Source organism: Notothenia rossii (genome assembly GCF_949606895.1).
Source record: "Notothenia rossii genome assembly, chromosome: 6".
In the NCBI taxonomy this organism is placed as follows: domain Eukaryota; kingdom Metazoa; phylum Chordata; class Actinopteri; order Perciformes; family Nototheniidae; genus Notothenia; species Notothenia rossii.
In genome coordinates, this window is record NC_136909.1 from 62,098,992 (window position 1) to 62,112,291 (window position 13,300).

Here is a 13,300-nt window from a genome sequence, read left to right on the forward strand (position 1 = left end):
ATCCCCATCACACTTATAGTGAACAGCAGCACATAGAGTAGGTGTCCTGTTTAAGGATCTGTGTCAAAAATGTGTCTTACTAATTTTCTCAAAGACATAACCAGTCAAATCTGAGTCTAAAGCGTTCCTTCCATCTCTTGAGGATTGACAGGCATGTAAAAGGGTAGATGGTTGAGTTATTAAGTATGAGTCACACTCCAGCTTTCTATAAAAGTGTGATTACATACCTGACGCACTGGGCCTGGCTTTACGCTATAGAAACGGTTGCCGTGGTGACTGAGAGTGTCCTTTTGAGTGGATCAGGGTCTCATGCTGGGGAACAGTGTTATGTTGAGCAGAGCTTACTGAGCTTTCTATAGATGCTGTTGGTCCATATCGCTCATTCGTACTTTACATGGTAGAAAAACACAACACCATAAATCAACTCCAAATGTTATTTATAAAGCCCAATACCACAAATGACATATTGGTCTCAGGGGGATTTACAGTGTACAGAACATGAAACCCTCTGCCCTTGACAAGGATAAACTCCCCAGAGAAACGCCATATTTAATGGGGGAAAATTGAAGAACCCTCAGGCAGAGCAACAGAGGAGGGATCCCTCTCCCAGGACAGTACATGTCATGCATTTCCTATTAAAAAAGTGTTACAATTACGATATAGACAATCAAAATGATAAAAATGTGACATATATATATAAAGATGGATCCAAGAAGATGTCAAAAATATTGCAGGTGCTGCCAAAAATAATAAGATGGGCGTAACAGGGACTTATGATGAGGATATGAGCATTCACACTGACATCGCTTTCGCACTCACTAAAGTAACTCTATAATAATTAGTCGCCACTTGTATTTTTGGATGAATTAATCTATTCTTGCCCATCGAAATGTTTGTTCCTGTCTTAGCACCTTTTTTTGGACAACCTACATCTGCTATAATTGTTATCCCCTCTCTCTGATTAATCACGAGTTTAAATGACTTGTATTTACTTTCTTCGAGGTAGAGAAGACACATACACGTGCTGTGTTGTAATAGGAAATGCATAACAAACTGGTACAAAGATCTGAGGTTTCTTTTACTTTAATTTATCATGATTTCAATAATGTTGGTATGAAATTCATCAAAACTGCAAGCACTATCTGGTTATTACTTATGTGCAACTTCAAGAAATTGGCGTATGGTTTTCGAAAGAAAGGCCTTTCCTCCATTTTCACCGCATGTAAAGTGAACGAGTGCACTTATTTCATCTTTTAACTGCCATCCAATTTATGGTAAAAATCAGAATCTCAGAAGGAGGTTTGAGTCAAACTTGTTAATGTTGTTTAATTCGCTTGAATTTTTTAACACGTTGAGGTTTCCAGATTAATGGCGAGAAATAACAATTTAACCTTCACAGCCCAAATAGTGTGCCTTAAACACACACTTAAGGGAGATTTTGAATGCAGGACTCATTCATTTTGGTAGTGGTATTCATTACACCATAATTCTTCTTCCTCCTCTGACTGTCAAAGCACACATTTCCACACTTATACAACAGTCTATCAAGTTATCATATCAAAACAATTGAGCTTACCTAAAATAATGCATACATCTTTCCAACTTGCAGGGATATGTGACTGCACATAATGTACTGAGCAAAGGCTTTGTGATAGTTCTAGAGGAAAATGGTTATATTCAGCCTGTTGTTTTGTGCTGTTCCTTACACACATGCTCTTATTTGTTGATTTTGTCTACATCACCATCTAGTGCTCAGTATCAAGCATCACAGGCTCCGTTGCTAGTACTGGAATTCATCAGTGGATTTAAATGTTTCCATATTCACAATGAGGGTTTGGAGAGTTAAGTTAAAAAAACATTCCATTATAAATAACCCTAACCCTATTACCTGTACAAAAATATATATTCTAATCTAATTATTACATAATGTAAGTAACCTGATTACTTTCCTTTTGGATTACAATGTAACCTCATAAAATAAGAAGGCAAATTACAAATGTGTCCTCTGCTAAGAGATTTTATCGATGGGAAAACCTACTTTTCATTCAGCATATTCAGGCAGTAGCCTAAACAACACTGAAACACATGAGCACATATTACAGTTTTAAAAATCAGAAATAAAATCTGAGCTGACAGAAAACGCTCCGTTTTAGTTTAATACACACAGTTAAGCTCACTATTTTATGAACATACAGGATCACCTACTGAATTAAAAACAGAACAAATGAACCAAAGAAAGTGAAAACCATAAATCAGATTCAGGCAGTAAGCATATAGATTCACTCTTAAATTATTATCCTACAGAACAGTACAACTGACAGAGAAAAAACAACATCTGTGTTACGATTATTGTGTTATGTCACGTTTTGTATGTCTTGTTTTGGGTTTATTTTGCTGTTCTCCCTTGTTTTCTTCCTGGTTTATTGTCTGGTCCTTTTCCCTGTGTTTTTCCTTCTGTTGTTAGTTTCCCTGGTGTGTCTAGTTGTCTAATTGTGTTCACCTGTGGCCCTTGTGTTTCTCCTCCCCTGCTCTTGTGATTACCCCTCCCTGTATTTAGTCTTGTCTTTTCCTGTGTTCAGTGTTGGTTCGTCTTTTGTTTGTGACTGAGTTCACCGGTGAGTGTTCTGTTTTATCCAAGTTATTATTTTATCCTTGAAATAAAGGCAATATCAGTGTAATCTGCATTTGGGTCCTGCTTGCTTCACCCACCGTAACAGTACGAACCAACCAAATATGGGCCCAGCAGATCCTTTTGAGCAGGAATTGTTGGATTTTACCTTTTCTTTGGCTACCTGCTCTGATCGATGGATGGGAGCGTCCGGGGTTCAGCAGCGAGAGGCTGCTCTGGCAGAGGCGCGCCAGATAACTATGGAGAAACCAGGCTTGGTGAGGTTCTTACCTGGCTGGATTTTGGAGTTCCTCTCGGTGTGTTATCCCCTGCCTGCTAGCCTCAGGCATGCTAGCTCTCTGCCTCCCAATTCCCTTTATGACACCACACACATCGGTGTGGTCCGTTTGGAGTCAACCCTTGCTTCTGCCCCAGCTCCTGCTCCTGTCCAGGAGCCGTTCTCTGGAACTCGTCTGGCTTTTGGAGGTCCACGAAGCCTCCAAACGGCTTCTAAAAGTAGGAGTCGCAAGGCCAGGCCAGCAGCCCGAGCCCCAAGAGCCATGGTTCCGGCCCAAGTTCTGGCCCCAGCAGCCATGGTTCCAGCCCCAGTTCTGGCCCCAGCAGCCATGGTTCCAGAACCAGTTCCGGCCCCAGCAGCCATGGTCCCAGACCTAGTTCTGGCCCCAGCGGCCATGGTTCCGGCCCTGGTTCCGGCCTGGCAGCCATGGTTCCGGCCCCAGTTCTGGCCCCAGCAGCCATGGTTCCAGACCCAGTTCTGGCCCCAGCAGAAATGGTCCCGGCCCCAGTTCCTGGTCCCTTCTCTAGTCCCTTCTCTAGTCTCTTCTCGAGTCCCTTCTCTAGTCCGTTCCCTAGTCCCTCCTCAGGTCACTTCCCTAGTCCCTTCTCCAGTCCCACCTCTAGTCACTTCTCAAGTCCCTTCTCTAGTCCTTTCTCAAGTCCTTTCTCAAGTCCTTTCTCAAGTCCTTCCTCTAGTCACTTCCCTAGTCACTTCTCTAGTCCCTTCTCCAGTCCCTCCTTTAGTCACTTCTCAAGTCCCAACTCTAGTCCCTTCTCAAGTCCCCTCTCGAGTCCCCTCTCCAGTTTCTTCTCAAGTCCCCTCTCGAGTCCCCTCTCCAGTTTCTTCTCAAGTCCCCTCTCAAGTCTCCTCTCGAGTTCCCTCTCAAGTCATCTCTCGAGTTCCCTCTCGAGTCATCTCTTGAGTTCCCTCCCGAGTCTCCTCTCGAGTCCCCTCTCGAGTCTCCTCTCGAGTTCCCTCTCCAGTCCCTACTCAAGTTCCTACTCAAGTCCCAACTCAAGTCCCTACTGAAGTGCCGTTGGAGGTTCCGCTGGGGGTCCTGCCAACTCCATGTCCTGTCCCGTTCGGGGTCCCGCCGACTGCTTCTCTACCGGGGGTCCTGCTAACCCTGTGCCGTTGGAGGCCCCGCGGACTACTCTTCTGCCGGGGGTCCTGCCAACCCTATGTCCCGTGGCGTTGGAGGTCCTGCCGGGGGTCCTGCCAATCCTGTGTTCTGTCCCGTTGGGAGTCCCGCCGACTACTCTCCTGCCGGGGGTCCTGCCAAACCTATGTCCTGTCCCGTTGGGGGTCCCGCCGACTACTCTCCTGCCGGGGGTCCTGCCAACCCTATGTCCTGTCCCGTTGGGGGTCCCGCCGACTACTCTTCTGCCGGAGGTCCTGCCAACCCTATTTCCTGTGCCGTTGGAGGTTCCGCTGGGGGTTCTCCCAGCTCCATATCCAGTCCCGTTGGAGGTCCTGCCGACTACTCTCCTGCCGGGGGTCCTTCCAACCCCTTGTCCTGTTCCGTTGGAGGGACCCGGCCATCACCTGTCTCGCCGGGGGTCCTGCCAACTCCTGGTCCTCTTCCGCGGGGGATCCTGCCGAAGCCTGTCCCACCGGCTCCGGTTCCTGTTCGGCCGACATCGGGTCCTGCCCGGCCTCCAGAGCTGTCTGGTCTTCGCCCTCGAGCCCGGCCCCCTGAGAGCCCGGCCCCCTGAGAGCCGCGGTTTTTGCCCTCGGGCCCGGCCCCCTGACTCTTCCTGCTGCTGCCTTCGCCCTCATGCTTGGCGCCCTGAGTTCGCCCGCTCTGGCCTTCGCCCCACCATGGACTCTGCCTTGCCCCCGGGCCGTCCGCCCGAGACCCCCACCTTGGACTCTGCCTTGCTCCCGGGCCGTCTGCCCGAGTCCCCCAACTCGGACTCTGCCTTGCCCCGGGGCCGTCCGCCCGAGTCCCCCTTCTCGGCTTCTCCAGTTGTCTCCAGTTCACGGGGTGTGTAGGGTGAGAAAAATCTAATCTTCTTGCTCTGCTCATAACTCCCTCAGGTGCATTTCTTCCTGCAATGCAGTCAAACCGGATTCCATTTCCATGAAGACATTCAAACCAGTCACCAGTTTGTTTTGCGGTGCGTGTATATTATAGGCATTGCATTAAGAGCAGAATTGACTTCATTGTAAAAGCTAGATTCTGGTAGATCGGATGAGCCATAATATATATATATATATATATATATATATATATATATATATATACATATACACAGGGAGCTGGTCTCTCTTAATAGATTGAAAGCACTTCTTCATGACAGAAGCAGACAACTCTGTCTGTAGATGACGTTCCTGATTGTGACGACATGTTCTTGTTTTGTCTGTAACTAAGATTGAGTTGTTAGACAATTCAAATGCCTTCAGCTTTTGCACAAAGGTTTGAAACAGGAAGAAGGATGTAGTTGTCACATTTTTGTTTAATTGGAGAAGAGCTGTGCCAGGGACTTCCTTCAGGGCTGGGCTGACATGTGATGAACTTTCTAATTAAATATGAAGGGAACACTTGTGACATTAACCACAAATGCACACGTAAAGCGTTTAAAACTGTTTATTGATTGTTTACAGCAGATATATTTTTTATCAGAAACTATTATTTATTTATACATACATAGTGGTTAGGGCTGCTGGGAAATATCACAACATTCCTCAAATAGGTGTACATGACACCCTTTTCTGCCCGACAAACAGCATTCTGCAGACTTCATATAATCTTGTTTGGTAGAACCCCCCCTCAAAAAATACAATAACAATTTTTCATTGTGCATCCTTACCATTGAGGGGACAATACTGCATTTTTTACTGTAATATGTCTATTTCTGATACGTTTACTACACTTTTTTACACAAAAGTCTAACACTGAAGATCTTCATATAGAGGATGAATAAAGTGATACTAAATACAGTATGATGCACATGTTACTGGGTTTTGTCTATCCAGACCTCATTGTGGTGAGTAAGAGCGAAATAGGATTCATAGGCGGCCCCGGCATATCTTTCAGTGTTGAAGGTTTTCCCAGCTTTGCGCAAGCTTTTACAAAGTTCCTTTGCATTCAGTTTTCCTTGGTCGATGCTTGGAGTGCCACGAAAGACCCTTTAATATGATGCAGAAACAATGACACAAATTAATTGTTTTATCAAATACCTTTTCCATTCACTATAAGGTTCAGAATACTGTCTGACGTGTTCAATTATTTTCTGTTTTGATTTGCATACGTGTTTTTTTATGTTGAAGCTATGGTGGCTGACAAGTGCAAACGCGCTGCTGTGACCAAACATGCATTGGTTTTACAAAAAGCGCTGCATAAAAGAACTGCAAGAAGCTCAAAACACAAAAAACAAGGAAACGGGGACGGTAAAAAGTGATGCATTCCGGAGCTCTTGTTGACATTCATGGATTATAAAGTTAGCCAATTGTCAATTTCAATGGAAACTTACCTACAATTTAAGTTTTTTTGGCTTATTTAAAAAATGTGATCAGATATCATTGCAGATCTTCTGTAAGCTAGCTTGCTAACCTAGCTAACCTAAATGCTTTTTGGTGTTGCATTTGAATGTATTTTCTTAATGCTGCCCATGTGTTGTCAAGTTGGTAAAGAGGTTTTTTCTTTCTTAGCCACAGTCAATTAGGAGCCCCATAAAGGTTACAAGTGGTATGGTAAGTTCTGAGTTTAAATAACACTTTTTTCCTATTTAGATTTGTTATCTAATTATGAACTATACAAATCTTACACATTTTTTTATTGTTTGATGACTAATATGTCCAACGATACTCCAGTATAGTGGTAATGTAGGCCAACCCGGAAGCTAGCATTGTAAGGGCTACCTCGACAAAAAGCGATGTTTTTTTTTCCATTGGATTTTCATCGGTGGCTAACACATGTTTACGTTGTTAGAGGTTTTGTTACAGTTGAATGACTTCACATCACCACGGCTAAACTAAAGGAGGCTTGGCATGATGATTTTTATCTCATTTAGCCATTTTAGAAACTGCCATTTTCAAGAAAGGCTGACATTCAAAAAACTGTTGACTTTGAGACAAAGGAACCAGAAAAGTTTAAATACTAACTAATTTTGGTGTTTAGGACTCATTCCAACACTACTCAATAGCAAAAATATTTGTAAAAATAAGTCATTATTGTTCACCTGACGTAGACGTTGACTTCAGGTCTAATTTCCAGTTGGACTGATGGGTCAGTGATTTCAGGTATGTTCATGTCAGGAGGGACAAACCAGGATAGTGCGTACTCTTTGCCATTTGTGACGTTGACCAGTACCGGCCAGGTGTCAAAGTGACCTGGAGGAGAAATGATAATAAGAAAATCATATGGAAAACTGCACAGCATTAGGACGTACGCATGTTTGTCATCTTGTCAACAATTACAAAATGTGTAACAATTCCCTGGAGCTATTGATTATTTTGTATTGATTTAAGGATGCCAAGCGTGTGTTAAAACCTTTCATTGAAAGACACTTGGATAAACTAAAGATTTTTTGCAAGACATTTGATGGAGGCAACAGTCTCTTAGAGGTTAGACAAATTCAACAATATCTGGAGGACAATCTGCTTCATTTATTTAAAATTCATCTCTGGCCTGTTGTTCTTCTACCAATACTACACCCATCCCATTTCATGAGAACCAGGATAGATTTTCAACACATGAGTTCCAGGGATGAATTAAAGCCAAGTGTTCTTCTTGTTGTCTGCATTGGGTGTGTGATACGGTTTTCAAATGGCAAGTGAATCACTATGCAGTGAAATGTGAAAAATATTTTGAGATTCGACAAAAAGTGACATTTCTTTTTTAATTCTAAGATTAAATTAAGTATTCTGAGAAACGTTTTGCTAACAAGTGGCAATGTTTCCTCATATAAAATAAAACTCATAGTTTCTCCGATCTCAAAAATAAATTCACATGGCACAAATCCTTTTCAGTACCTGACACCTGAAGCAAAATTATTCTTTTAAAAATTAACACAGTAAAGATGCTATTTAATTGTTTATACATAGTGATAGCCCACTTTTAATCAGTACTCGGAAATACTTTGGTCTTAAAATACTATGTTAAAAGTAAAGTCAGTAATTCAAACTGTTACTTGCGTTGAAGTGCAAAACTATTATCAGCCAAATACTCAAAGTACCAGGGCTGTTTCGCAACAAGCCGAAAATAATCAACAAGCCGTTTAGGACAGAGAGTGAATATACACACTATACAGAGATGCTGTATGATCTAACTTCCCAGAGATAACCCAAGAACATTCACATAACAAAGGGTGCTGGCCTTCTTCGTTTTCTTCCCACCGTGACACTATGTCTATACAATTTATTTTATACAAACGTTAGATATATTGCTTCTCCTGAGGCTTTATCTCTGAACTTTTCAGCTAAAAACTGTGTGATTTTGTTAAGCATTCTTTGGACAATAGATTAGTAAACCACCAAAGACATCTGACATACCTGCCACACTCTTCAGCCTCGCACTTGCAGCGATCAGATCATACGCCGTAGGGTTGGGTATCTTGGTTGTAATCCATGCAGTGGCAACATACACACGCTCCTCAAAGTCCTGTAGACAATAGAAATTGTTTTTAATAAAACTTTAGAGAAAGTGCAAAAAACAACAGTTTGTGTGTGAACTGCACTAATAACCTACCGTTGTTTTATTAACAACTTTGAATTGGGAGCATGGGCTGCCACGGCAATACTCTGGAGCTTCCCATTCCTGTCCTCCGCAGAGTGGCACCAGAATCAGCAGGGAGGGTAACAGCTGCATCCTCTCGACTCTCTAACGTTTCTTCACAGACGCAGCAGCAGACACTCTCCTGCTCATTTATACTGAGGGGAATGTCCCATCACAAGCAACCAGTCCATCAGGTCACACAGGCCCTGCCACATTGTTCCCCTTCCAGGCAGTCTTGGCCTCACTGTTTTTCTTTTGGAATGATAACGAAAGTGTCTTCTCCTTAATGATTCATTGTTTTGATGCACAATACCAATTCAATGAGGACTAGAACTTCTCGATCTATTGTGTAAGAGCAAGCCCCCAAGTGAGCTGAATCAGAGAAAAGAATCAGAAACCGGTTTATTGCCTCATACAGTCGGCCTACTTGTTAACTTACTTGGCAATAAACCTGTTTCTGATTGTTACCTGATTCTGAAGCAACATTTTGTTGTGGCCAAACAGTGTCGGAAATTCCATGTCAGTCCATAACGTCATTGGGCCGAAAAAGCCTTTTTTCCATTATCAGCATAAACCAGATTTGTGTTACTCAAAGTTAAAAGATGAAGTCTTAAACGTTGTTAAAGTCAAATCAGTTGTACGTCACGCAAGTGAAAGGGGGAGGAATATCTGGGTATATTTCATCGAGTCAGGCAATATTTGCATCATTTATATGAAAGCTGCTCAGTGGTGCACAAACAGGGCCCACGTTTTTATCAGCAGGACACTCTCTACATACTAACACCACTTTTATAATAGTTGAAGTACAAATCTAATCAGCAGGGTAAACAGCTTATCAACGGTGTCAAACTCAATTTCATTGCGGGCCACATTCGCATATGCACTCAAAGGGCCGGTTGTAACTATATAACTATATAATATATATATATATATATATATATAAAATAATGTATTACTTTATATTACATTGCTGCCTCCGAATTTGATTATTATCGGATAGGATAATAACTAGTAATTAGTCTGAAAGCAGAAGTCCAGCGCAAATAATTGCAAGTCTCTTCAGTGCGCATGTCACGAAACGAGATGCATTGTGGGACATGTAGTTGGCAACCTGCTTCTGTAAAGTGGCATTTAACCTTATAATAAACGGATTTGGCCCCCGGGCCTTGAGTTTGATTACCCTGGCTTAGATAAACCGAGTACCGCATCACCACCGCTAAGATCTTTTAATTTAAAGACAGCTTATATTTTATTTGTATCATCTCTGAAGCTGCTGTGCACTTCTAAATACAATTTGTGGGCTGGAACTTTGGCTGGTAGACTTTAGTGATGATCTTTGAGGCCTTGAGACGCCTTGCCCCAAGTTATTTATCTGACCTTTTAGATCCCTCTGCTCCACCCCAGGACCACACCCTGAGATCCTCAGAGGCATTCCTGTCGGTCGTTCCAAGGTCCCGAGGAGAGCAGCGCTGCAAAATGTCAGCTCTTTTAAGTCATTTTTTTGAGAATTGCCTTTATGTAATTTCATTTTTATTCTTATTTTTCATTTATTTGTATTGTATTTTTTTTTTTGTATTATTTTATGTGTTTTACTATATGTTTTTATGTTTAGTTGCTTTTGTTTAATTAACTTGCTGTCAGTGTATTTTAATGTTAAACCACTTTGCAATATGTTTTTGCCATATAAATAAAGTTTATTATCATTATTATGTTTTAGTAATGGCCGGATACCATCAGCAGATGGCGCAACCCGATAAAAAAGACGTTAGGAGAGAGGTAGAGGGTGAAGGAACGAGAGAAGGGAGATTCTTTCCTCCACTCAACACACCTTCTCATCCTGGATATACACCTGCAACCTTCCCTTGCAGTCCTCCTCTCCCTCCCCTCCTCATCCCCAGCGGTCGGGCAGCGGTAGTGCGCACTGAGCAGCGGGAGTGCGCAAAGGCGGCAGGCATGCACCTGGAGAGAAACCGCCCCGCCAAGCCGAGCGAGGGCACAGCCAGAGCCGCAGCAGAGGGCGGACTGAAGCTCTAACAGCGGGGAGAGAGCAGCAGCAGCCGCAGAGACCCGAGCGGAGACCCGAGCCTCAGCATGGGCGAGGCTCAGCCCAACTGAAAACGATGTAAATCCACGGACGTAAAAAAAAATGGGTGGGTTGGTGGGAACATAAGTAGGATCAGAGTTATCCCTGTCAGGCTTGGTTTGGTGTTTCTGAAATCCACCAGACTTTTTTCCCTTGCTAACCTCAACTAAAAGGATGGAGAAAGGCGCGCAGGTTTCCAAAAGCGCTGAGAGTCCGGCGGAGGATATCTCCAAAATCAGCGACGAGGAGCTGCTGAAGTGGGGCAAAGAGGAGCTGGTGCGGAGACTGCGAAGGGCAGAGGCGGGGAAGAGGAGCGCCATCGTGGAGCACGGCAATCTGATGCGGGAGGTGAACCGGAGACTCCAGCAGCACCTGAACGAGATCCGGAGTCTAAAGGTGAGGGGGGGGGGGAGATGGAAGGGCCAGATTTCTGAGTTTAATATCAGAATAAAACAAATAAAAAAACACTTTTGGTCAGACCCAAAAAAAGAAAATCACATGTGGCCCTAATCATCTTCTGTAGGGCATGATCATTAAGAGAGGAAGCAATCTGAAATATGGCCTCAAAAGGGCAAAATGGCTGAGGTGGAAGAAATACTCAGATCCTTTACTTGAGTAAAAGCAGGGCCGTCCCTGGCCAACTTGAGGCCCCACGCAAAGTTAGATGATGAGGCCCTCTGTTTCGCGAGCGTCGATGGGGGGGGTTCCTGTAGGGTGGGACGGCCCTGAGTAATAGAACAAATAATGAGGTCTTAAAATACTCGATTACAAGTACAACCCTTTATTATGAGCAAAATGTACTTCAAGTGTCAAACATAGTACTCAATATGCAGAGCAGCTTCTTCACAGTATTGTATTATATTTGACTTTTTTTTTTTTATGATGCATAACCAACAAATACATGTGGTGCCAATTGTATTTCCCCTTAAATAACAGGGTATATAAGTAATACAGTACTGCATCATATAATTTATCATGTGTTTTTATTTTCATAAAGTAGCTTGTCTTAATTAAATGTAGTACAGTAAAAACTAAAATACTGCTTTTCAAGTTTGGAATAGGAAATACTCAAGTCAAGTACAAGTATGTCAAAATAGTCCTTAAGGATGGTTCTTGAGTAAATGCAAAATGGAGCCAATTATTACCTTGTTCTAGCCTTTCCAATGTCATGTTTGCTGGTTTTTCTGTGTTTTATATCATAGTAAATCAGTAAATATCTTTATGTCAAATGACAACAATTATGTATTAGGGCTAGGGAAATGGAAAACAAATCGTATCCCGTAATCATAGATGATTTTATATTAAATGGCAGTACACAATATTTATTATTTTTATCGTTGGTTTGTGTTCAGTTGCAAGTCTAAGCTACAAGTGCGATTTTACAAACACTTAATAAACGTATTACTTCTGCTCTGTGTGTGCTTCTTTTTGTGTGCCAATGTTAACCAGGACGTGAACCAGAAACTGCAGGAGGACAACCAGGAGCTGCGGGACCTGTGCTGCTTCCTGGACGACGACCGGCAGAAGGGAAAGCGTGTTTCGAGGGAGTGGCAGCGTCTGGGCCGCTACAGCGCCGGCCTGATGAGGAAGGAGGTGGCCATCTACCTGCAGAAGCTGAAGGAGCTGGAGCAGCGCCAGTTGGAAGTCATCCGGGAAAACCTGGAGCTCAAGGAGGTGTGCCTCATGCTGGAGGAGGAGAGGACTGCGGCAGTGGCTGGAGGAGTTGTGGGGGGGAATGGAGGAACCGGGCGTAGGAGCTCCATTGAAAGTCAGAGCAGCTCGTCTCAAATGGGTGGAGGTGCCCCAGCACCTGGCCTGCTGCGGGATGTAGGCGATGGAAGCAGCACCTCCAGCGCAGGGAGCACGGACAGCCCAGACAACCTCAAGCCCCCCCTCCTTGGCTCCAACGCCAGTCCTGGGTCAAGATGCATCTCTTCGGAACACCACCGGAAACCAGGAGATGTGTGTGAATCCACAGGAAGGAGGCACAGCTCCACCCCGGAGTACTACACATTCCCCCAGTCGTGCCGCCCCCGAGGGGGATCCCTCACAGACTTGGACCCTCGTGGCCTTCGGAGTCACAGCCAGGAGAAACACAGTAAGTCTCCCACCAGGATACCATGTGACTCCAACCCAAAACCCCACAGCTCTGACCTACTAGCCCACAAACAGCTATCTATGTCAGGGCAGGCATCACCGGGCCGTGGGAAGAACACCGCCAAGTCAAGCCCAGAGCTGGGTCAGAGACACCGCTCAAGTCACATGGGGGGGGCATGCTGTGGAAGTTCGGATGCCATGCTTGCAGCGATGGGGACCCCAGAGCACATGAGGAAAGGGCGGGTGATCGTGGGTAGTCCGGAGTCTATACGGCACCACCAGCACTATCAGCACAGCCCCGGGATGGAGCACGGTAAGGGGAGGTTTAGCGGTGGATCCCCAGGCAGGGAGCAGAGGAGAGCAGCGGGAGAGGAGATGGCTCCCAACCACCATAGTCTGTACAACGGTAGGCAGAGGGTAACTCTTATCTGGTATTTAATTCATTACTCATTCATTACCCATTACCAGGAACATTTAGAAAAATACACAAGTTAT

General features: G+C 44.1%; 3 protein-coding genes across 6 annotated transcripts in view; 2 read left to right on the top strand and 1 right to left on the bottom strand.

Moving 5' to 3' along the window:
* LOC307044894 (uncharacterized protein) overlaps positions 1 to 13,300 on the top strand; it is a 172,791-nt gene that overhangs the window by 29,071 nt on the left and 130,420 nt on the right. The window lies entirely within an intron of this gene.
* Positions 5,482 to 9,397, bottom strand: LOC307045218 (uncharacterized protein). The gene is made up of 4 exons (XM_079690744.1): positions 8,599 to 9,397; positions 8,403 to 8,511; positions 7,091 to 7,241; positions 5,482 to 6,038 (listed from the first exon to the last, which is right to left on the bottom strand). Exons 1-4 carry the CDS (start codon positions 8,716 to 8,718, stop codon positions 5,864 to 5,866), a joined length of 555 nt encoding a protein of 184 aa, XP_079546870.1. The 5' UTR covers positions 8,719 to 9,397; the 3' UTR covers positions 5,482 to 5,863.
* LOC307044889 (uncharacterized protein) overlaps positions 9,611 to 13,300 on the top strand; it is a 104,057-nt gene continuing 100,367 nt past the window's right edge. For 2 of the 4 annotated variants that reach the window (XR_013809722.1, XM_079690320.1), the window contains exons 1-2: positions 9,611 to 11,104; positions 12,158 to 13,211. Coding sequence is in view for 2 of the 4 variants with exons in the window: in XM_079690320.1 (XP_079546446.1) it covers positions 10,883 to 11,104; positions 12,158 to 13,211 (1,276 nt within the window). In the remaining 2 variants the exon portion in view is untranslated. Of the gene's footprint in view, positions 11,105 to 12,157; positions 13,223 to 13,300 lie in introns of all 4 variants that reach the window. The other 2 variants (XR_013809721.1, XM_079690319.1) reach the window with 2 other exon arrangements.

Excerpts from the sequence above, each read along its gene's own strand:
- LOC307045218 (XM_079690744.1), bottom strand. The coding sequence starts at position 8,718 with ATGCAGCTGTTACCCTCCCTGCTGATTCTGGTGCCACTCTGCGGAGGA. Across the intron at positions 7,242-8,402 it reads GAGGCTGAAGAGTGTGGCAG|GTCACTTTGACACCTGGCCG; the intron begins GTATGTCAGATG and ends TTTCTCCTCCAG. Across the intron at positions 6,039-7,090 it reads GAAGTCAACGTCTACGTCAG|GGTCTTTCGTGGCACTCCAA; the intron begins GTGAACAATAAT and ends ATCATATTAAAG.